General features: G+C 37.0%; 2 protein-coding genes, 1 non-coding gene and 1 pseudogene across 4 annotated transcripts in view; 2 read left to right on the top strand and 2 right to left on the bottom strand.

The window, feature by feature from the left end:
- The first annotated feature begins 2,588 nt into the window (after nt 1-2,588).
- On the top strand, nt 2,589-2,716 carry LOC128566248 (uncharacterized; annotated as a pseudogene).
- A 2,419-nt stretch (nt 2,717-5,135) lies between these two features.
- On the bottom strand, nt 5,136-11,833 carry TMEM126B (transmembrane protein 126B). 2 transcript variants are annotated; one of them, XM_053562589.1, is made up of 6 exons: nt 11,698-11,782; nt 9,993-10,110; nt 9,135-9,256; nt 7,373-7,566; nt 5,880-5,991; nt 5,136-5,629 (listed from the first exon to the last, which is right to left on the bottom strand). In XM_053562589.1, the coding sequence occupies exons 2-6, from the start codon at nt 10,014-10,016 to the stop codon at nt 5,446-5,448; spliced, it is 636 nt and encodes a 211-aa protein (XP_053418564.1). In that variant the 5' UTR covers nt 10,017-10,110; nt 11,698-11,782; the 3' UTR covers nt 5,136-5,445. The 2 variants fall into 2 exon arrangements, with proteins under 2 accessions (XP_053418564.1, XP_053418563.1); XM_053562588.1 differs by lacking the exon at nt 9,993-10,110 and having other exon boundaries at nt 5,139-5,629; nt 11,698-11,833.
- On the bottom strand, nt 10,569-10,736 carry LOC128566265 (U1 spliceosomal RNA). The gene has a single exon (XR_008374541.1). It is a non-coding gene; the product is annotated as a U1 spliceosomal RNA (small nuclear RNA).
- Nucleotides 11,834-12,721: 888 nt separating the features above from the next.
- The window catches only part of DLG2 (discs large MAGUK scaffold protein 2), a 2,435,891-nt gene continuing 2,423,784 nt past the window's right edge, over nt 12,722-24,828 (top strand). The window contains exons 1-2 of the mRNA XM_053560224.1: nt 12,722-13,184; nt 13,659-13,813. Coding sequence (XP_053416199.1) covers nt 13,795-13,813 — 19 coding nt within the window. The 5' untranslated portion in view covers nt 12,722-13,184; nt 13,659-13,794. The remainder of the gene's footprint in view (nt 13,185-13,658; nt 13,814-24,828) is intronic.

Genomic DNA, 24,828 nt, shown 5'->3' with positions numbered 1-24,828 from the left:
TCAAAATGCTTGCATCTCTTAATAGCTAGCATTCTCTTAGAACTGCAGTTGGGCTCCACACACTCAAGCCTCAGCACCATCTTCTTTGTAGTTTTAGCCTTTTTCTGGAAAATCAGCTTAGCCTGCCCACCATAGCCACTCTGCTTCCTGTCATAACGCCGCTTTCCCTGGGCATAGAGAGTCCTTGCCCTTTTTATACTGTGTCACATTGTGGGGCTGGTGCTTGTCACACTTCATACAGAAAGCCCGGTGGGTTTTAGAAATGTTCACTGCTCTTGCAGCTCTGACTAGAAGGTGGCCCAGTTCCACGAGTTCCAAGTAGAGGGCCCTCCATCAAAACCCAAAGACCTCAGTTTACAGATTTTTTTCCTTTGTCTAGTTAAGTCTGTCATTGAGTTCCTCTAGTGAATTTTTCATTTATTGTATCCTTTAGTTGCAAAATTTCTGTTTCGTTCTTATTCATAGTTTATACCTCTTTGTGTATATTCTTTTTCTTCATGCATTGTTTTTCTGACTTCACTTAATTATCTATTTATGCTCTTTTAATTCATTGAGAGCAAAATTATGACAATAACACAATTCTTTGGTAATTCCTCTATCTCTGTTTTTTATAGTTGGTTTCTGGATATTATTTTATTCCTTCAAATATGTCATATTTTTCCTTTTTTCTATGTCTCCATTTTGTTAGTGTGGGTTTTTTGTTTTGTTTCGTTTTTGTTTTCGTTTTTTTGGCATTTGAAGAATTAGTTACCTCTCCCAATCACTGTGGTCTGGATTTGTATAGAAAGGAGTTTCTCTGTTTAGCTGAGCTAGAGACTCTGGAGACTTCTCAATCTTTTTCTGGGGTCTCATCTTCTCTGGAATTGAAGAGGTTTGTGGCTTTCTATTCAGCACCTCACCCTGGTGTCTGCCTTTGATAACATGGCTTCTCTGGTGCTGTTGTGTCTACTTAGTGTCTGTCTGCGGTACTATAGACCCTGTTGCAAATTGACCGTCTTTGTTCTCAGAAACCCCTTACCTGGCACCCATTTATGTCAGTGCTGGAATCAGGTAAGACAGAAAATGGTCCCTGACCATTGGGGAATCCCCTTGAATATCAGAACATTGGACTTAGATACTGCTTGTTTCTCACTCCCAAGAAGACAGGAGTTGGCAATTTCCTCATAATTTTGCATTGCTATGCTGGGTGGAGATGAGATGGGTAGTGGGTGGGAAGGTTTCTGGCAAGTATGCATACCACATATTTTTCTACCATACTTCAGTGTTTTTGGCTTTGTGCCCATCTGGGTGCAGGTACCTTTTAAACTGGTTTATGGACTTCTCACAGAGGGATTTTTGTTTGTGTATTGTTAAATTGGTGTCTTTATGGAGAAAAGAGGGGCTAAGGCTTCCTATTCTGCCATCTTGCTGACATCATTCTCCTTTTTTTATTTTTTTTCAGAGTCTCACTTTGTCACCTTCAGTAGAGTGCTATAGCATCATAGCTCACAGCAACCTCAAACTCTTGGGCTCAAGTGATTCTCTTGCCTCAGCCTCCCAAATAACTGGGAATACAGGTGCCCATCACAATGCTGGGCTATTTTTAGTCAGGGTCTCACTTTTGCTCAGGCTGGTCTCGAACCTGTGAGCTCAGGCAATCCACCTGTCTGGGCCTCCCAGAGTGCTAGGATTACAGGTGTGAGCCACCACGCCCAGCCCATCATTCTCCTTTTGTAGCCTTAGTGATATAGTTTTGGTTTTCTCCCCTCCAAATCTCATGTTGAAGTGTGATCCCTGATGTTGCACATAGGGCCTGGTGGGAGATGTTTTGGTTATGGGGGTGGATCCCTCATTAATGGCTTGGTGCCTTCCCCTCACTAATGAGTGAGTTCTTGCTTTATTAGTTCACATGAGAGTTGTTGTTTAAAAAGCCCACACTCCCTCCTCTCTCTCTTATGCCCCCTCTTGTCATGTGATATACCTGTTTCTCTTTCACCTTTCTGCCTTTTTTGGAAGTTCCCTGAAGCCCTCACCAAAAACAGATGGTAGTATCATTCTTCTTGTACAGTCTTCAGAACTGTGAGACAGACAACCCTTTTTTCTTTATAAAGCTCCCAGTATCAGATATTCCTTTATAGCAGCACAAAACTGGCTAAGACACTTAGTTTTTGAAAAATATTTTTTTGTTACAGAATCTTGGGTTAACATTTCAGTAGTTTAGAAAGTTTGCTCTACTGTTTTCATGCTTGCATTTTTACTGATGAGAAGATTGCTGTCATTCTCATTCCATTGTTATTTTTCTGGCTCCTGTTAAGATATTCTCTTTATCACTGGTTTTAGGCAAGTTGATTATGATGTGGCTTGGTAGTAGTTTTTTTGCATGTTTCTTTTGTGTGCAGTTCATTGAGCTTTTGAATCTGTGGCTTTATAGTTTTCATCAAGTTTGGTAATTTTTCAGAAAAAATTTCTGCTCCTCCCCTTCCTGAATTATTTTTTAGTTTATTTTGAATATCTATTGCTATGTCTTTAGGCTCACCAATCTTTTCTTTTGCTATGCCTAGTCTTGGGGAGGCTTTGGTGTGTTTTTTTTGTTACTGCATTGAAGCTGGTGGCATGGGGTGGGCTCAGCCTACTCCACCTCCCCTTAGCCAAGCCTAGAGAAGAGGGCCAGACATCCTTCCCATGGGAGAGATATTTAAATAAGGAGCCTCTCGTGGGTTGTTTTAGCCTCACATCTACTTGGCCATAATAACCTGGGAGGAGAATCTGGTAAAAAGGATGAAAAGGATGAAGAGCTGACCGATGGGGTCTAGGCAGGGGAAAAAGAAAAAAGAAGCTGGTAGGGTTCAGAGCTACCAAGAGATTCATGTTAATTAATGTTAGTGTGTCTATGTTTATAGGGATAGGGTGACAGAGCTGGAGGAATATGGGTTATTTATCTTCAGAAGAATATTTTTTTAAATGAAGCTTATGAAGGTGGGTGAAGAAATCTTTGAATTTAACCTTATCTATATAATACTATTTCTTCATTATTATATTATTGCTTAAACTTGGAAATTCAAATACTGGATAGTTAATTTGAGATAAAACAATTGTATGAAAGCTGTCAGAAAATCAATATAGTACACTACAGTGCAATACAACAGCAAAGTAGGGGGAAAATTACATGGCAAAGGAAGTCGGGGGAAATGAAGGAAGCAAGATTGAAGTGAAGTTAACATAAGAAGGATCATATCTTAGTTTTTATTGATGAGAATACTGCTGTCATTCTTATTCTGTGTTGCTCTGTGTATCAGGGAAAGTAAATACATTTATCGAGCAATTTCTGCACACCAGGTATGGTACGGGATGGTTTTATGTATTTGAATCTTTATAACCACATTACAAAGCAGTTATTAATGTTTCAGAAGAAACACATTTAGTATGGTATTCAATGTATTTCATATATGTGATGACTCAACATTAGCTGAATAAATATAAATACATGTTTATTCAACTACAAGGTATCTTCTGAATCCCCCTTATTGGGTTTCTAATCTTTGCCATCTAAAATTTAAACTGGTAACTACAGATTAGGAAAAGGACCACAATATTGTACGCATTAGTAGCAACAATAATAACTGTAACAATGGTGCCTGCTATGGTCTGAATGTTTGTTTCCCTGAAAATTCATATTTTGAAATTCTGATCCCCAACGTAATGGTATTAGGTGGTGGGGTCTTTGAGAACAGATTAGGCAGACACCTCATCATTTGGGTTAGTGCCATTATAAAAGAGGTTACAGAGATCTTTTGCCCCTTTCATTATGTGAGGACACAGCAAGAAGGCATTATCTATGATCCATGAATCAGCAGGCCCTCATCAGATACCAAATATGCTTGTTCCTTCATCTTGGATCTCTTAGTCTCCACAACCATGAGAAATTAAATTTCTGTTATTTACAAGCTACCTAATCTAAGGTATTTGGTTACACTAGCCCAAACAGACAAAGACAGCAATAAACACATATAGACTGCCCGTGAGTTGGGCACTGTTTTGATTTACAGATATTAATTCATTTAATTTTTACAATTCCATGAGGATGAGTACAATTTTTATTCCCCACTTTACAGATGAAGAAACTGAGGTGCAGAGGTGAAGTCACTTGTGTTGCTAAGTAGGGAAGGCAGGATTTGAACACTGATTCAAGCTCCAGGCTGTACTTTGCACGTCTGAATTTCAGGACCTGGTTGGTTGCCTTTCTTCAATGACTTATCTAGCTTTACTTTTGGGTGTGGACCCACAAGACCAAGTTTTCCCTAATTTCCCCTTTCAGGTCTCTTGTGGTCACTGTGGCAAGTATTGCTTTCTAATGCCAAAGGTAAATATTGCCTTGCCAGCTTTTGTATTGTAGAAGACAATTTAAAGACATAGAGTAAAGTAAGAATCCGTTCAGTTTTCAGGTGACAGGAGAGGTGAACATACGTCAACTTGCTGTATTTGCAAGATTACCAAGTCTTTACTCTCAAAATGAATATGGGCAGGACAAGAAGAATGAGATGTGAGGTTCCGTTCTCTAATTCTTAATCAGTTTTCATTCCTGAACTAAGATAAATGCGTGGCTTAGGAATGCCTTAGGAGAATCAAGACCATACTGTGAACTTTAAGATTTGAAGCTACCTGAGAGCAGGGAGTGAATCTTAATATATAGCAGTACCCCAGTACCTATCTTAATATATAGCAAATAGGCACTCAATAAATGTTTAAACTACATAGTCAAGACAATTAGTAAATGTTAAGATAGTAATATATTGAATTAGAGTTTAGAGAAATAGCCTGTATGTTATTTCACTCTTTGCTTTCTTATCAACTTCTAACTCCTCTTTTAAAACTTAGCTCAAGTGTTATTTTCTCCCCATAGCTTCCCCTTTTGCCTAAGTAATACATCATTATGCCCTCAGTGGTCCCACAGAATTATGTGTATACCTCTCTAAATTCTCTCATACTGTATGTTTACATTTCTCATTCCTCTAATTGTGAGGTCTTCTGGGGAAGAAATATTTATTATATGTAATACAGTTCCTGAGGCTTAGCAGATGTTCATGTTTGATGAATCAATGAATACATAACTGCATAGACCAGACTTTGAAGCCTAAACCCATTTCCACACATAAAGATGAAACCTTCATTATTGTTACATTTATGTTTATTTAATTACTAAATGTTTACTGAATATTTGTTATATACTACGTACCAGACAAAATGGACATATTTTGAAAAAAAAAAAGGATAAAACTTACATCTTACATGTAAGATGAAACTTACATTTATTGATTTAATTGTTGAATATTTATTGAGCATTTATTATATGCCAGGCAGAAAGGACAGAAACAAATCATCTGTCCAGTGTTAGTTTTAACTCTTTCAGGAATGCTCAAATCCTCATAAAAATCCTTTCCGCTGAGTTAGCATCCATTTATTCTTTGGTTAATCTTTATTCACAGTTTTCCCAAGTGACTTTTCAAACACTGCATGATCGTGTAGTCCATTCAATACTCCAAATGCTGTCTGAAAGACGAGAGGAACTGCCATTGCTTTTATCTCTGTCTGACAGAGTAGCATCCAATGGAGTAAAACCCTTCCTTTCTGTGGCAGTGGGACAGTATGATACCTAAAAAGTAGAAAGAGTTAGTCACTTTTCCTGGATAATATTTTATCATAAGTTTATCAGCTAATAAACTCCATCCTAGGTCTATCATGTAGATAGCAAAAAAGTTAAAAGTTAGCTATTTGAAATACCAAACTACTATACTTGATTAAAACATATCATTGAGAGCTAAAGAATAAGGAAAGTTTGCTAAACTTTAAAATAAAATTAAAGGAAGGGAAAGAGAAAGGAAGAAAAGAAATAACAGACTTACTTGACTGCCAGACGTCCATTTTTAGAAAAAGCCAAACCACTGGGATATAAAACACCACATACTATGGCAATCAGTGAACTTCTAAGAACACAATTTTCTTTGCTTATATTATCTGGAAAACAAAAGCAAATTCAGTCTCCCTTTAAAACTTGGGATAAGAGCTTTAACATAGTGTTTTATCTCATAGTTATCTGCAGTGCGTCCAACTATAATGAAACTGTAGGCAAAAATATTAGAAATACAAAGTCTGTGGCACATAGCAGACTAAATGCATCACATTAAAAAGATGGTCTTATATTTTAGCATATTGAGAATTACCTTTTACTTACATGGTTATTATAGAAGCAATTATAGAAGTAATGAAAGAATAGTAAACTAGCAAATCAGACGCCTGGATTCTAGGTGAGTACATTTTTATTGTCTACTATGTCTCAGGCACATGCTAGATGCGAGGGAAACAGTGGTGCATAAAAGAGACTTGATTTCTGACCTTCTGGACAGTCTACAAGAAAGAAAGACATTAGACAAATATTTAAATAATTCTAAGTAGGACAATGTTTTGAAGGTAAAGTGAATGGGGACGATATCTAGAAACCTATCCTACTATAAGGGAGTCAGAGATTTCCCTGGGGAAAGGATATTTAAACACAGACTTAAAGAATAAATAAGGGCTAAAGGCTCCATCAATTACTAATTGTGGAACTCAAGGTAAAGAGGCAGGAAATAACATTAGAAGCCCACAATATAATAGATACTGTGTTAACCATTTAACATACGGTATCTTTTAGTTCTCACAACAATCCTGTGAGGTAAATACTATTACTACTGATTCATAAATGAGAGAATAGAAGCTCCTGGATGAAATGACTTGCTGAATATCACAAACTTAAGTGGTAGGAGGTAGGGTCTGAAATTATGAGTATTGGCTCGGTGCCTGTAGCTCAGTGGCTAGGGTGCCAGCCATATACACTGGAGCTGGCAGGTTCGAACCTGGCCTGGGCCTGACAAACAATAACAACAACAACAACAAAATTGCCAGGCATTGTGGCAGGCTCCTGTAGTCCTAGCTACTTGGGGGGCTGAGGCAAGAGAATCACTTAAGCCCAAGAGTTTGAGGTTGCTGTGAGCGGTGACACCATAGCACTCTACTGAGGGCGACATAGTGACAGTCTGTCTCAAAAATAAATAAATGAAATTATGTGTATTATATGATATTCTAAAGTCTATTCTTTGTCTAGTATATTATATTGTTTCCTATGCAGTTGAACATGCCTCTGAGTTGCTTATCTATAAAAAAGAAACGGTGCTATTTACTTTGCCTAACTGGGAGGATTGTTGTGGGGATCACTAGGACAATACATGTGAAGATACTTTGTAAGTAACTGGTGCAGCAACATACAAATGTAAGGGATTATTAGCAGTAGCAATAGTATATGTTAATTACATCTTTATTTAGACATAATTACATTACACATTTGTGAATTTAAATTTACCTGAATATAAAGCATCAGTTACAAAGAGCTTGTAAGCAACTATCGTAGACAAAAATGGAAGTGTAATCAATGATGCATATGTTTTCAAAGCACCATGTTTAACTTTAAAGCAGTGTCTAAAAATGAAGTTTGCCAATATTCCAGAGAATCCAGCTGTTGTTCCAAAGAGCACTGTTCCCATTCCATTCAATGTCCTAACAGAAAAAATGAAGAGAAAAATTAAGTTCAACATAATACTTTCATTCTTTGGGATGCCACGCTGTTTTCTCAGTCCTTTTCTATTTCTTTCCCTTTCCCTTATTTTCCCTTCTCTCTCTTTCTGTTTCCTGTTTTCTTTCCTTCTCATTTCTTTCCCCCACCCCTTCCCTCTCTCTAATATTTCTTGAACATTTACTATATGAAAGTATTTTCTAAGTGCTGGAGATAGGGCAGTAAACAAAGCAAAAGAAAGGAAAAAACAATGCCCATTCCTCATGAAACTTGCATTCTAATGGGACAATATGATTCTCTTTCTGAGAAGACTTAGGGTGATTCTAAAATAGAGCTCCTTTAAAGAATTTTGGCCACAAATAAATATAAATATGTTCCAATGTAGCCAAATTTGGTGAACTACCTAAATCCAAGAATTTCCTGCTACTAAAAATTAATTTGCTTAAGGTCATTTAAAAAAGGCTGTTTACATTTGGCTAGGTCTTCTAGAAAATAACTATTTCTTTTTTTTTCTCTTTTGCAGTTTTCTTTTTTTTTTTTTTTTTGGCTAGGGCTGGGTTTGAGCCACCACCTCCGGTGTATGGGGCTGGCGCCCTACTCCTTGAGCCACAGGCGCCACCTGAAAATAACTGTTTCTTAATTAGCCTTGATACATTAAAAATAATTTCTTTAGGATTTATAAAACCTCATCCAAAGAGATATGATAGACCTAGTTTTCTTATTCTTACCCATACCTCAATCCAGAAATTTCTAAAGTTTAAGATCACCTGTTCTCTGATTTTTTCTTAAGCTCTATTCATTTAAAAGTCAAAATGATAATGTCAGACTGTATATGCTCCATGAAATCTGCACTTTCTTTTGCTGTGGTAAGAAGTATGGCTGAGATAATCAATCCTAAACTGATGAATTGTAATTGCTTCTCAGTTAAGTATAAACAGCCCCTCTAGTGCTTTTCTCCGAATTACTAATTAAAATATATTTATCATATATTTGATATCATACATATCAAAATGTATCAGCAATAATTTTTGAATTTTTTTTTTTTTTTTTTTTTGAGACAGAGTCTCACTTTGTCGCCCCTGGTTGAGTGCCATGGCGTCACAGCTCACAGCAACCTCAAACTCCTGGGCTCAAGTGATCCTCTTGCCTTCAGCTTCCTGAGTAGCTGGGACTACAGGTGCCTGTCACAATGCCTGGCTAATTTTTCTATTTTTAGTAGAGACCAGGTCTCACTCTTGCTCAGGCTGGTGTTGAATTGAGTTTAGGCGATCTACCCACCTTGGCCTCCCAGAGTTCTAAGATTATAGATGTAAGCTACTGCAAGCCCAATTTTGGACATTTTTTTAAGAAGTAAAATAAATTATACATAATCCCAAATATCCTAACAAGCCACTATTTTCATGTGTCCATGTTTCCCTCCAGTTCTCTTCAGTAAGTTTCCTTCATAAACAACTCAATCACGTTAATCAGATCTTAGATACTCCTTAGAAAAAATAGCAATACAAAAGATTTGCATATAGTTACTGAATTTCAGATTGGATGTATCTCTTACATTTCTTTCCTAAGACATTCAAATTTTTTTCCCATGATTTCAATGACCATTGGTCTCCTGAATTTTGTATCTCCTAGAGAAGGACCAGGCTGACCATGAACAGATGCTGCCATCTTGATGTCCTGGAAAACACAAAATTCCAGAGCCATAATAACTAATGATATTACATATTAATATTAAATAGGATCTTATAAATTCTACAGATTCAGATTAAAAAAATTTATAGTATAGTAATGTGTCAGGCCCTATATCATCTGGACTATATAAATTACACATGTAGTTCCCTATTAGCACCTGAAGTGAAAGTAGGGCCTTTGCCAGAAATAGTTATGTGGTATACATGACAACTGACAATGTCAATGACCATAAAGGATTGCCCAGTTGGCTAGTAATATCTTAACAGAAACAAATGAGGATAAAAAAAAAAATTGCAACCTCAGACAACATACTTTCTGAATTGTTTGCTCTGTGTAAGACTCTCAGGTCTCGGCAGAAAGTCTTAATAACATGTGTTACATTTTTTGCCACTCTGGCATTGTGGGGATTAAGAGTTGTGTTTAATTTCATTTAAACAAGGAAATATGGACATTTCTTGCAAATCCAAATTGTGGTTGCAAATGTTTACTACAATAGTAAGTGGAAGGGCTGTTAATGCAAAATTCAGATTTTCTTCCAGATTAGCCAAATAGATAAAAAAAAAAATTGATGGCGCGTCACAAATTTACACCAGTCTCCATTTTAATGTTTATAGTCAAGGACAAATATTAAATCTCCAATTTAAAGAGTCCTACGCAAAAGAATTAGAATGTACTAAGAATAATGAACACAGAGGATACTTATAAAACAGTGGTTCTCAACCTTAAGTGTGCAGAAGAATTGCATGGAGTATCTGAAATGCAGTCTCTTGAACTCCCTTCAGAAGTGTCAGGATTCAACAGAGGTAAAGTGAGGCCTATAGTACCAAGTGCTTCTGATGCTGTAGTCAATGGACAAACAACATGTTGAGTATCACTGCATTACTCATTTGGCGATAGAATCAACATCCAGAAGGTATGGACTTCTTTGTACCATCTTACGGTGTTACATAATGAATAATAGTGGAAGTGTTTCTTTCCTTGGACCATTCATTTCAGAACTGCTTTTTCTTTAAACTATCTGAAGAGGATGGGGGTGGGGAAACCTCTAAAAATTGCAATTTTCAGGAACTAGACTTAAATCTAGGTTTTCTACACCAAACCTCTGTACAAGGAAAAGAATCATGATTACGGGACATTAAATACTTTAACACTGAAAACAGGACAGCAAACATTTAATGAGTGCTGGCCCTAAACCTTGCAAGGCATTGTCAAAAGAATGGCCTGCTTTCATTTTAAGTTTAAAATATAAACATTTTGCTATAACATCTTTTTCTTTACTTTTTATAAATATTTTTAGCAGGGAAGAGCATGATCACAGTTCTCCATTTTCACAAATTGTGGGGTTGAGTTTCCCACATTTGGAGAAATTGCAGGAGTCAGCCCATCTGTGATGGAATGGATAAGCCCTGCCTTGGGAAAACCACCTTCCTGATCATGGTATCTCCCCTGACCTTTTGATAAGTATAACCAACATTTTATCTAAAAATTAAGCCAAGGCCACTCAACTGGTCACCACGCTTATGTCAGTAACAGTGTTTTAGGTTTATAGTCTGCAAAGCCTTTATATTTATTATTTCACCAGACCTTCAGAATTTTATTCAACATTCACTCATCATTTATGGGGCACCTGGCATACGCAGGCCCCCTGGGGAATTAAGATAAAAGTCAGTGTACTCAGGATCTCCCAAACTAGCGGGAGGTCAAGGAAAACAAAAGCATGGAATTTAAACGCAGAATGAGGATGTCAAAAAAATTAAAATAAAAATAATCCCTCAACAATTTCTAGGAAAATTTAATTAGGAAGTATGGGAAGGCTTCCCAGAGGAAGTGCCATTTAAACCAATTACCTGAGAAGAAACTTGGCGGTAAAGTTGGGAGGGATAGGCACAGGGATATATTTTTTTTTTTGTAGAGACAGAGTCTCACTTTATGGCCTTCGGTAGAGTGCCATGGCATCACACAGCTCACAGCAACCTCCAACTCCTGAGCTTAAGCGATTCTCTTGCCTCAGCCTCCCAAGTAGCTGGGACTACAGGCGCCCGCCACAAAGCCCAGCTATTTTTTGGTTGCAGTTCAGCCGGGGCTGGGTTTGAAACCGCCACCCTCGGTATATGGGGCCGGCGCCTTACCAACTGAGCCACAGGCGCCGCCCAGGCGCAGGGATATATTCTAAGTTGAAAAAAAGGCCTGTGCAAAGACCCGGCGACAAGAAAAAGGAAGCTGTATATAATAAGGACTAGACTCCAGATAGTCTATTGATCCTGTTTTCCGTTGCAACTGAGGACTTTCGACGGTGCCTTGCACAGGCTTGGGGGCAGTACTCTTTCAGCTTTTCATTCCCCCTTACGTGAATCATCTTAGAAAAGTCTGTTAATAGTTTGAGGCTGCAGAAATCATGGCCCACACCACCTCGGGTTTCCACTTACTTTGGGCGTTTCCCCAGCTCCCAGTGATGGCACACCTGCATCTATCGGGTCAGTGCCAGCCTCACGCCCGAGCGCCGCCATTTTGGCGACTCACGTGACTTGCAGGTGGGAGGGGACCCAGAACGCCCTGGGCGGGAAGTGGGGCTGTCCTACGGCTCACACCTCTAGCTGGCAGCTCAGACCCGCCCCCACTCAGTCAAACGCCGCGCCCTCCATCCGGGCTGTGATTGGACGTGATGTCCCGAAATTACGGCCACTCATTGGCTTCGACAAGGTCCAGCCGCCTGTGGACCCGCCCCCACGCTCATTATTTCCTCCCCCTGCTATTTGTCAGTCCGGCTCCCTCTTCCCCAGTCCTGAGAGGAACGTGGGGCGGCCGGAGCGCAGGATTGTTGCTGCGCGCTTGCCTCTCCTTAGTGCAGTTTCATTAGCTGGCGACTAGCTATGCGCCCCTTTCACTCCTTGAAAGAGCTCACCCCTTTGACCTGGCCCGTGTGTTTGTGTTGAGGCTCCGCTTCTGGGCACCTCCTCCTCAGAACCCCCAGTCGGCCGCCCAGCACTGTCAGAGCGGCCCTCACTAGCCTCCTCCCCACGCAGCTGTTTGACTCCCTCCAGTCTTTAGACCCCTCAGATCTCCTCCTTTCGCCCCTCTTGGACAGCGACCTGAGAGAAATTTGCGCCTTATCCCCCTAGAAGACCCACTTCACTTGTCAGCCTGTGTTTCGGGGGGTGGGGTGGAGGAGGGACTGCGAGGAGGCCTGGCACTATTTTGTTAAAAACCAAGCAGTATCTCCCAGACCGTCAACCCCCGACCCTCCAGTCTCCATGTCTTAGAGAAGCCAAATTCGAGAGTTATATAATTTCTTGTGCTACTGTTTCTTCTGCCTGAGGAAACATTTCATCGCGTGGAGAGTGCAGGACATTTCAGTGCTCTTCTATAAAAGAACGGGTTGTGGGCAGGGGTGGCCAGCGGTGGCAGAGAAATGTCTTGTCTTTTCTGCAAAAGGAAGGTGGGTAATTTGAAGAGAGATTGAAAGAAAGGGTGGATGTGAAAGCCAAGCAGCTGCCACTGTCTCATTTAGAAAATTGCGGACCGTTTGCACAGCTTATGCTTACATGTCTAATACTACTACAGCGTCTCTGAAAACACCTTTGGGGGAAGGTTTGGCTTCTCCTCTGGAACAGTCTCTGTGTTTTTCCTCGCCGGATAGGGAGCTGCTTGAATGCGAAGACATGGCACGATGTGAATGACTCCAGTGTGAAGAAATCTGCTTCGCCAACTCATCCTGCATCAAGTGCCCGTTGAGTCGCACTGTCACTTTAATGTCTCCATGCCAAGGGATTGCTTTCCTTTTTTTCAATCCTCTCGATTAATACATGGGAGGATCAGAATAAGAGGGGCATTAAGGATCAAGCCTGGGGGGCTTGGAGAGCACAGAAGAAAAAAATGGAAGTGACAGCAAGCTGGCTCCTGTCGTGCTAAGGGGGTGAGATTTGGAACTTCTGATCCAGTAAATAGAAGGGGGGCTGTATTCTGCCCCAGAAAACTGTTCAAACTCATCCACCTTTTAATAGACCAGAGTGAAAGAGGTTTTTAACAGTGTTTTTTTTGGGGGGGGGATGGGGGATCAAATTTTTATCTAAAGAATTGAGGATCTTTATCATTATCCAGTTTTTCTTTGAATTTGGTCATGTATAAAGTAATGAGAAAGCTGTCTAAATTTGGTTTGTGCCTTCATTGAGTTAGTCATTGAACTTCCAAAAATGTTGCTGCCAGAAGAGGAGTTTTAATAACGTTTTTTATGCTTGCAATAATTTTCTCAGGTTTTTAAAACAGTATAATTATTTTATAAAAATTGCAAAACTTGAAAAACTCAAGTTACTTTTCTCTAAAGTCTGTGGGCAGTGAAAAAAGTTTAGTTGTGGAAAAAATACATCATTATTTTCTTTATCTGAAATAGAAGACTCAGCCTGGATTTCAAAACTGAACAGTGAAGTGGTTTGCAACAGATACCTGGGTTTTGGCCTCAATCCAGCTGGATAAAGGTGAGACCTGAAAAGAGATCTTGAATCCTGTAGCAGTGGAAAGACCCAAGCATGCCAGTCAAGAAGAAAGGTGGGCTATGAGGTTCCTATATGTTTCTCCTTTTTCTTGGTTCTAGTATTTGTAGTTTAAATTGTATTCCATTTGAGAGTAGAATTTTGCTTCACTTTGGGGGAAATATTTATTATAATAATATTTCAGTGGTACATCATTCAGTAATATTTTGCTAAAGTAAAATAGACTATAGTATTTAACTATAAACATTTGTGATTTTATAAATTAGGTTGTTTACATCATTATTTGTAATAAGAATAGAGTACCACTAATTTGGGATTTTCTTTAGCTTGTTTTCTTGGCTTGTAAAGTTACTTTTAAGCAATCTTTAAAAAAAGAAACTTGGACAATGGCGTTCTTCCCCATGTACTTAACATTTATCAAGCTAATCATATATTAGTAAAAGATAAGAATGCAATGTAGTTTGAACTGAAAAAAATCATAGATTTATAGTTTATCTTTTGATTAAAAACAGATTTCATATTTGGATTTATTCTTGTGTAAATCTTCACTTTTCTGATAAAATATAAATTTGACAACTGTTATGCTTTTCCAGACTTATACATTATCCAATAACATGATTGTCAAGTTCCCCAATGAGGCAAACACCTGCTTTTATCTTCACAGTTTTTATTATTGGAATTGGTCAAGATCCAGTGTGTTCCTGAAGCACAGTTATGGGTCATTCTTTGGGGACTCAATTTATTCTAGATCTACCCTAGGTTAACTTTGCTGCAGAATATCCTGATGAAGCCAGTTTGGTGGGGTTTTTTGTTTTTTTTTGACATGACATAGAAGATGAGATCAACTATAAAAAGTTTCTGAAGCTTAGAATTAAAATTTATAAAATCACTCTTTCACTCTACTGGGTTAACATATCTTCAAATATTGTCTAGTTTGGTAAACTGCTAAAATCTGCTACTAAAGCTTTGTAGATTAAAGCACAACCTGGCTCTGCATGATGTTTAATCCTTCTACCTATAGATTTGGAAGATGCACTGAGGAAAACTATAATCACTGAGATGCTTTAAAACCAAGAGGATATCTATGGAGATATGCTATATAAAACCTTTGAAACACATACAGCTGTGCTTTTGGGGTACTGGGATTTAAGACTGGGATTGTTTCTTTTTCCTCCTATTTCTCGTAATACCACTGAGAGAATTAAACTCTCTAAGATGTTTTGGAGCCACACTTGTCCAGATCTGACACAGCTGGTTTATCAAGAACAAGAAAGACTTGAGGAAGGTAGCCAATAAACAATGTGGCTTTCTGACTTATTTAACTCTATGTGTGTTTTTATTCTTTCTGCTATTTCTCTAGGGAGTTCTTATTCAGTTGTCTTATTTTAGACTTATAATTGAATTAAATAGTGTGTGTGAGAGACAGAGAGAGAGAGAAGAGAACAGAGAAGTGAGAGAGAGAGAGAATGGGAGAGAGAAGGAAAAGAGAGGGGAAGATAGAGGAAGAAAGAAATAAAAATATATGTGGGAAGGAAGAGGAAAAAGCGCAATTGATGTTATAGGTATTACTTAGCAGCATGAACTTTAGGTTTCTAAACCCAATAGACTGAGTTTCTTAAAAGTTTTACCTTTAAAGAACTATTGCAGAAATTACTGATACATTATTGAAAATTATAATACTTTATAAGAAAGTATCAGAGAGACTTCCTCACTTTCATCCTTCCCATTTTCTTCTTCTCCCTCCCTCCTCTTTATTCCTTTTTAAACAATGAATTGATGTAATGGATTAAAGTTTTAAAGGAATCAACAAGTTCTATTAGCAGAATAAGTATACATTTGTATGATACATTTGTATGCATTATGTAATTTTCCTCATAACTGATCTACTTAGAGAAACAATTTTTCTTGCTTTTAAATCTCTTAAAACTGTTAGTATTAAGATATATATTTTTGAATATTACAGACAACTAGCCAAACAAGTTATTATATGTGCATTATGCTTTTAATTGGCTAAGTATACTCTCTCTACTTTTTATATAAGGAAAATATTTTAAAATTTAACCTAGATTTACTCTGCAGGAGCACTGTCCATCATCTTGAATCTTTTTCTCTCTTCATTGTTGATAGGTGTGAAGAAAGAGCTGGACTTAATGTGATTTTAAACAATAATTATCCTCATCGAGCCAAGTGTTTGTTCATTCTTGAATTTATTCTTATTAAAATATGAAATTTTCATAAGACATATTTTTATGGTATTTATTTAACATATTGTTATCAAAGTAGGGAGAAGATTCTCTCATTGCATGTTTTTTTTTTTTTTTCCAGTTTTTGGCCGGGGCTGGGTTTGAACCCACCACCTCTGGTGTATGGGGCCGGCGCCTTATCCCTTTGAGCCACAGGCGCTGCCCATCATTGCATGTTATCATGCAATAATATCACGCATCTCCAGGGTGGAAGTGGGAATGGGTGTGAACTCTCACTAAATCCATTTCTGGGTGCTATTCTTATCTGCTTTGGTTAAGCTGAAACTGCTGTATCTTAAACTCTCATGTTCACTGCTCTTTTGCTTTATGATATTACTTCCTACCTCTCCTGCTCCATTCTCTTCACATTTTTATAGATCTTGGTTTTATCAGCAGAAGACTTCTGTTTCTCTGCTACAGATATTTCCCCCCAGCAGTTGTTTTTCATTTGGGATTCTCTCATCTGCAGTAGTAACTTGATTTGCTGCCAAATGAGCCCTTAGGACAATCTTTGACATAGTTTAATTTGTGAAAATTTAGAGCCAATCCAGGATAAGTTGTATTCTATGATATGATACAAGATCAGTGTGTTGTAAGGTCTATTTCAATGCCTTCTTAAATTGATCTGATATGCTTTCATGTTGGATTAATGTAAGAAATAAAAGTTAATGATAGTCATGTTTTCTGTGTTTTCAGCAGAAAGGAAAAGGATAAAATGGGCTTCAAAAATTTTTAGTGCATGGTGTTTCTTTTTTGAACAGTTTTTTATTCTCCTAATAATTAAATATTTGAAAGATATTAATGCCTTTGATACTTTGAGAGAGATGCTTATTTTGTGTTTTTTTAAAAAAAATTCTATTGATTATCTTCAGAGCTTCTTTTAAACCAGTGTAGAAGTCTACCTGATTTTATTTATTTATAGGACACTGTTTCCTTTGAATTCATTTTTTGCAACTATTCTCAGACATGTCATGGAGGATGTATAAACAGATTTTACTATGTGCTGATTTTACCATGCAATGAAAGTTAAATACTATATTTTTCATCGTTGTATGTTTTGACATTGTATCTGTTAAAGGGACACTGAAGAATGTTGCATAATTAGAATTACAAGACATAATATTGCCATGTATCTCACAGGTATCCTTGATACTGAGATTATTGCTTACTTGGCTCACAGTCTAAATTATGTCATCACTTTTTGTTGACCGTACTTCATAAAAGTGTCATTTCTGTTTTTCTTTCTTCTCTCTGGGGAAAGGACCTTAGAACTGTTCTGTTTATTTCATTCTCATTTAAAGTTTTCTTTTTTCATTATTTGTTTTCTGCACTTTGTGACTTAACTTTTTTGTTGTAGTATCTCATTAATTTACATTTGAGTCTCCTTATCTGGGTATGCTTTCTTTCCATCTGTAGCTTTCCTTAAGTTCTTTTTTTTGGAGACAGAGTCTCACTATGTTGCCCTTGGTAGAGTGCCCTGGCATCATAGCTCACAGCAACCTCCAACTCCTGGGCTCAAGTGATCCTCTTGTTTCACCCTCTTGAGTAGTTGGGACTTTAAGTGCCCACCACAATGCCTGGCTATTTTTAGAGACGGGGTCTTGCTCTTGTTCAGGCTGGTCTTGAACTCCTGAGCTCAGGCAGTACACCTGCCTAGGTCTCCCAGAGTGCTTGGATTACAGGCATGAGCCACCATGCCCAGCCTTTCCTTAAGTTCCTTAAATAATTTTTTTCACAATCAATAAAGAAGAAGTATGTATAGGCATACCTCAGAGATATTGTGGTTTTGGTTGCAGACTACTGCAATGAAACAAATATTGCCATAATGTAAGTCATGCAAATGTTTTGGTTTTCTCTTGAATATAAAAGTTATGTTTACATTATACTGTCTTTATAGCTTGCAATAGCCTTATGTCTAAAAAAATGTAAATTCCTTTAAGAACACGTTATTAAATAAAAAATACTAATAATGACCGGAGTCTTTGGCAAGTTGTAGTCTTTTTGCTGGTGAAGGTACTTGCCTCAATGTTGATGGATGCTAACTGATTAGGGTGATGGTTGCTGTGTGTTGAAGTGGCTGAGTCAATTTCTTAAAGTAAGACAACAATGAAATTTGCCACGTCAATTGTTCCTTTCATGAAAGATTTCTTTGTAGCATATGATGCTGTCTGATTGCATTTTACCCACAGTAAAACTTCTTTCAAAATTGGAGTCAAGTCTCTCAAACCCTACTATTGGTATGTAAAATAAGTTTGTGTCATATTCTAAATCCTTTGTTGTAACTTCAACAGTGTTCACAGCATCTTCACCAGGAGTAGATTCTATCTCAAGAAACTACTTTCTTTGCTCATCTTTAAGAAGCAAGTCATACATTCAAATTGTGTACTGAGATTGTAGCAGTTCAGTCACATCTACTTCTAATTCTAGTTTTCTTGCTTTTCGTATACCATCTGCAATTAATTTCTCCCTGAAGACTTGAATCCTCAAAGTCGTATGTGAGGATTGGAATCTACTTCTTCCAAACTCTTATTAATATTGATATTTTGACATTCTCCCATGAATCATGGATGTTCTTGATGGCATCTAGGATGGTGAATTCTTTCCAGAAAGTTTTCAATTTACTTTGCTCAGATCTATCAGAGTAATCACTGTCTATGGCATGACAGTTTTACAAATATAATTCTTATGTAATAAAACTTGAAAGTTGAAATTCCTCCCTGATCTGGGTGTTGCAGAATGGATGTTGTATTAGCAGGCATGAAAAAAACATTAATATCTTTGTACATCTTCATCAGAGCTCGGGTGGGGGGGTGACTAGGTATATTGTCAATGAGGAGTAATATTTGGAAAGAAAATTTTTTTTCTGACCGGTAGTCCTCAACAATGGGTTTAAAATATTCAGTAAACCACATTATAAACAGATGTGCTGTCATCCAAGCTTTGTTGTTCCACTTAGAGTAGAATTAGCATAATTCTTAAGGGCTTTAGGATTTTTGGAATGGCAAATGAGAATTGGCTACAACATAAAGTTACTAGCTGCGTTAACCTCGAAGAAGAGAGCATCCTCGAAGCTTTGATACCAGGCATTGACTTTTCCTCTATAGGTAAGAAAGTCCTAGTTGATGTCTTACTCTAATATCCTTTCTAAATCGAAAATATGTTGTTTAATGTAGCCTCCTTTATCAATTGTCTTAGCTGGATCTTGTGAATAACTTGCAACAGCTTCTACATTAGTATTTGGTGCTTCACTTTGCACTTTCATGTTATGGAGATAGCTTCCTTCCTTAAACCTCATGAACTTCTGCTAGCTTCCAACTTTTCTTCTAAAGCTTTCTCATCTCTCTCCACATACATGGACGTGAAGAACATTATGGCTTTCCTTTGGATTAGGTTTTGGCTTAAGGGAATGTTATGATTGGTTTGATCTTTGATACATTAAAACTTTCTTCATATCAGCAATAAGGCTGTTTTGCTATCTTATCATTCATGTGTTCTCTGGAGTATCTCTTTTAATTATCTTCAAGAATTTTTCTTTTGCAGTCACAAGTTGCCAAACTGGCACAAAAAACCTAGCTTTAAGACCATGTAGGCTTTCAATGTGCCTTCCTGATTAAGCTTAATCATTTCCAGCTTTTGAGAGTGAGAAATGTGTGACTCTTTTATTTGAACACTTAGAGGCCATTGTAGAGTTATTAACTCTACAATTCAATTTCAGTCTTGTTTTTCAGGGAATGAGGGGCTCAAAGAGAGGGAGAGAAATGGAGGAATGGCTGGTCAGTGGAGCAGTTAGAACATACACAACAGTTATCAATAAGGTTTACCTTCTTAGGTGTGGTTTGTGGCACCTCACAACAATTATAATAGCAACATTGAAGTTCACTGGTCAGAGATCATTATAGCAGATAAAATAATAATGAAAAAGTTTGAAATATTTAGAGAATTACCAAAATGTGACACAAAGACATGAAGTGGGCACATGCTCTTGGAAAAATGGTGCCAGCAGACCTGCTTGATGCAGGATTGTCACAATCCTTCAATTTGTGGAAAAATGCAATATTTGCAAAGTGCAATAAAGCAAAGCACAGTAACATGATGTATGCTTTTAGGTGAATTTTTGGAGCATACCTGTGTGTAGATTTTATTCTTTTTGCATACATATTATCAAATTTGTGTTTGATCTTTCATGTTTGCCATGCCAGTACTATAACCAGATGATTTTTCATGTCACAAAACTTCATGTTTGTTTTTCCCCCAAAGCCAGTTAAACTCAAAATAGGAAAGCACTGGATTTTCCTTGGGGTGGGATGGGAAAAAACAGTATTTCAGCTTTTGTAATTTAGGTAAGTCAAGTAAAATAGATAATTTACTATAGAATTATTTAGAGTTAAAATTCTCTATAAAGGTCATCTTGGCCTTGAGAAGCTTGAGGAAAGAAGCTTGGAAATCTGCAGCCACAGACCTTTGATGTTAGAAAATATTCATTAATCTAGGAGTTATAAAGAGAGAGCATGAGAAATAGAATAGTTTTTGTGTTCACCTACTGATTAGGAGTATACTATGAACCAAACAATAGGCATAGACATAAAAATGATGTTAACTGATTTTATTTAATATATCCTATATATTGGGAAAGTGTGAAAATCATATGCTAATAATTTTATACTATAAAATGAATGAACTGCTATGTTTTTGGAGAACTCAAGAGTTTCATTTATAATAGAATATTTGATCTCTCCTTTAGGCCTATTGGTTACCTTTTTGGGTAGAAGAATCTAATCAGTGAGATGTACACAAAACTTTGGATTTTAAAAATATTAGATTAAAGCAGTCAGTTCATTCATGCCTTTGTCAAGGAACAAATATCTTACTATTCTATAATAATATATTCATTAAACTATAAGAATATGATTTTTAACTATATATATTTATTTCTTGATTCTTACTGTTATCATGTCCATGATTATCAACTATTTTTTAGTATAAGGCTGATATGTATAATGTCTTTTTTTTAAATTGGAAAAAGGGGGCCTGTTCTGCATTAATAATTCCTTCTCAGGAATTTGTAGCAGTAAAGACATGAGGATCTCTGTATCCTCAATGTAGGTTGCTTTGTCAGCAAAGGATCATGAGTTTTACCCAGTCTCGTGTCTAGTCAGTCATTCTGAATTCCTATTAGTAAGCTTTCTTCATGGGTTCAATTTTTTGTACATTTCTCAAAGCTATTTCAAGAATTATGGCCAAATCATCTTTATTATGAAATGATTCTCCTGACCCCATTTATTTTAGGATTTAAGATCAAGAGGAATGATGTTTTATAAAGTAGAAAATCCTATGAAAATGAATTATTATAATTAAACATTCAAAGATTGTGGGTTAGGATTTTGTTTCTGATGACACTAATGTGCTAGGTAGTGAGGCCTTGGTCTATAAATTTAGATATGTAAGAAATAGCCATCTATTTTCTATAACTGAACTTTATTTTTGACTCTTAGTCCCTGAGTAGTGGACAAAGATAGTGACAATCCTTTTTGAGGTTTTCCTCACTTCCCTATTCTTCCCTGATAGGATTCCATCTGGACTGTAGGTAGGTAGACTCTGTTCATTGATCATTTATATAGAATAGCTTACCTGTGAGATACGAGTTGTGTCTAAATGGTTCTGGTCTGACAGAGATTTGCTACTTCCAAGGCATGAATTTTCTTTTTTATTAGAATTTCTGTGTTTCTGTTTGCTTAGATGCATTATGATGCCATTCCTTTTTGGGGTATTGCTGCCTTCCAGGTAATGCTGCTTGTAAGCAGAGCCTAGATCCCTGCTGCCTTGAGATCCGAACACTTCTCTGTTTTCTCAGCTGGGAAAGTCTCTAGAATGGAGAGAGGCTAGGATAAGTGTTTCTCTGCCTGAAAATGTCTCTTTCATCCCTGTGACAAATTCTTCTTTTATTTTGAGGGCTTAGGGTTTTGAAAAACATACTAGAATTCCTTTTTTTTTTTTTTTGAGACAGAGTCTCACTTTTTCACCCTCAATAGAGAGCTGTGACATCATAGCTCACAGCAACCTCAAACTCCTGGGCTCAAGCAATTCTTTTGCGTCAGCCTCCTGAGTAGCTGGGACTATAGGCGCCTGCCACAACACTTGGCTATTTTTAGAGACGTGATCTCGCTCTTGCTCAGGCTGGTCTGGAACCTGTGAGCTCAGGCAATCCACCTGCCTCAGCCTCCCGGAGTGCTAGGGCTACAGGCATGAGCCACTGTGCCTGGCCGTACTGGAATTACTTAAAAATCCTTTCTGTTTTCTGTCCTGACACATACCTTTCTTAGACAATAAAGTACAGAACTGTTTATCCGCTTATACGAGAAGAAAGAGGAGAATATTTAGTGAGCGAAAAATAAAAAATCTCAAAGTGCCAATCTCCCACATATACAATAGAGTTTATATGCCTTCTGGTGATGTTGGCACCAGGTGACCTTGTGGAAAACATGTAATCCTTATGAACTTCAGTTTCATTTATTAAGGAGTTTAATACCTTTTCCCCTTTACTATATGTTGTTTCTTTTTCTCATTAAATAAGATAATGCATATGAACTTCACTTTTACAAAGCTAGTGATAGAATTAGAGTCAAAAGCTCATCCAGTGTTTTTTTCACTGTATGAGTGTGGTGGTATTCTGTGAACAAATTATTGTGCAGTTGAGAGCCCAGGGTTGGAATCAGAGCAATACCATTAGCTGGCTAAGATATTTAAAGACAATCAAAAGATTGCCCTTCAAATTCCTCATCTTAAAATATGATTATACTGATAATATTTCACTTCTTAGGGGGTTATTGTGAGGATCAAATCAAGATACCTAGTGATGTAAAAATTGATTTGTAAATAGGAAAGTGCTACACAGATGCTTATCATCAGAATAATGGTGTGGGTGTTGTTTTTTTTTTTCCCCAAGAAGAAGAAAAGTTGTGCTCAAAATTGGTCTCCCTTGATCATTGGTTTTGATTTGGCTTCCTAGTTAGATTCTGGAGCAAACCTGCCCAGATATGGCAATTACACATCCAGTGACAGACAGGAAAAAAGCCATGTTGTGCTTTTTTCTATTTTCCCACAGGTTGTAACATTTTATGAGTATTATTTCTCTTGTAAAGATGCTAATGTAATTTTTAAACTATCTAATATACAAACAATGATTGCAGTCTTTAGGTTTGTTTTAAGCGTGACCAGATATTTTCTCCATTACTTAAATTCCAAGTTTTAGCTTTTTTATCTAGTTTATTATACTGGAACAATACATTTTTCAATATTTAGGTGAAGGTATAATTTACTATCTTCTTTTCTATTTATTTCTACTTAGCCTTGCACTTTTCTCATACTTCTTAACAATTCTATAGAAAAAATTTGAAAGTATGGCTTGTCTGAAAGGACCAATATAAATCCACAAGTTTACACTAATAATCTTCTCATCTCAACAGAGGACATATCTTGACCGACAGGTGTTTGTTGAAGTATATTAAACTTTTTTCTCAGGGGCGTAATGTTTAACTGCTAAGGACAATTATAGAAAAAAATATGCTAAAAAGAAACACCGTGATCCTTTCCTACTAAGTCAAGTTGCAGTATGGCATAATACTTAAAAGAATAGGCTTTGGTGCCAGATAGACTGGAGTTTGAATTCCAGCACTTACTGTCGTATAGCTTTGGGCAAATGTACTTTATTTACATTGCAAAATTTGAAATATCCCCATTTGCAAATGTATGTGATAATATCTTTTAGGATTCTTGTGAAGAATAAATAAGATAATCTAAGCAAGAATGCTTAACATTGCACAATAAATTTTAGCTAATATTGATAATAAAATGCCACCTTTGTTGTATCACCTACAACTATAAGTTTTAATATTAAAACCTTTTTAAAGACCTACTGCAACAATAGCTTATTATTGTATTATTGTAGTTTTTCCTTTGAATATCCTTGATTTGTAAAAAATCCAAAACAGCAATATCAACAGAAAGAATTAAGCATATGTAAATATTTCTTAATTAAATATTTTTATTTTCTAGTCATACTGTCAAGTATTGATAAAAATTGTGACCATTCAGGGAGGTGCCTGTGGCTCAAAGGAGTAGGGCGCTGGTCCCAAATGCCGGAGCCATATGGGTTCAAGCCCAACCCCGGCCAAAAAAAAAAAAAAAAAGAAAAAATTGCAAAAAAAGAAAAAATTGTGACCATTCAATTTTGTATATAAAATGGTATGAAAGAAAAGAAAATACAATTGGTGTTGCTTGTTTTCATTGATATATTTCAATCTGTAAAGTAATATTTCTAAAACTTAAAAATGGTCATGCTGCCCCTTATTTAGAAATCTTCCATGACTTGTCCTTCCTCCTAGTATTTAAGGACAGACTTGTTAACACGGTATGTAGGTACGGCATCCACTTCTCTGCTCCCATTGGCACCTTGTACCTTATTGTAGAATTATTACACACTATTTTCATCTTTTACTTTGTTGAAATCTCCTAGTCAATTATCTTTACTTCCAAACTAAAATCTCTGTGAGGGTATACCAGGGATTTTCAACTAGTGTGCCATGAAAATTTTAAAGATCATTAATTACATTATTCTTGAAAGGAGTTCAAACACAGTATTTTTTTCTTTTACTCTTTTTTTGTTTATCATTCTTTTTTTTCTTGCAGTTTTTGGCCAGGGCTGGATTTGAACCCACCACCTCCGTCATATGGGGCCAGCACCCTACTCCTTTGAGCCACAGGCACTGCCCTCTTTTATTCTTTTTTTTGATAAACATAATTTAAGTGTGCTGCAGAAGTTTAACTGTAG

This window comes from Nycticebus coucang, chromosome 14, assembly GCF_027406575.1.
Source record: "Nycticebus coucang isolate mNycCou1 chromosome 14, mNycCou1.pri, whole genome shotgun sequence".
NCBI classification, from domain to species: Eukaryota; Metazoa; Chordata; class Mammalia; order Primates; family Lorisidae; genus Nycticebus; species Nycticebus coucang.
The sequence above is the reverse complement of the archived record's forward strand: the minus strand, read 5'-3'. Positions and strand labels throughout refer to the sequence as shown.

Bases quoted from the DNA above. Each gene is read 5' to 3' on its own strand.
- TMEM126B (XM_053562588.1), bottom strand. From the start codon at position 11,778: ATGGCGGCGCTCGGGCGTGAGGCTGGCACTGACCCGATAGATGCAGGT. The intron at 9,257-11,697 runs GTAAGTGGAAAC...TGTGTTTTCCAG, and splicing joins GAGCTGGGGAAACGCCCAAA to GACATCAAGATGGCAGCATC. The intron at 5,630-5,879 runs GTAAGTCTGTTA...TCTACTTTTTAG, and splicing joins AATGGACGTCTGGCAGTCAA to GTATCATACTGTCCCACTGC.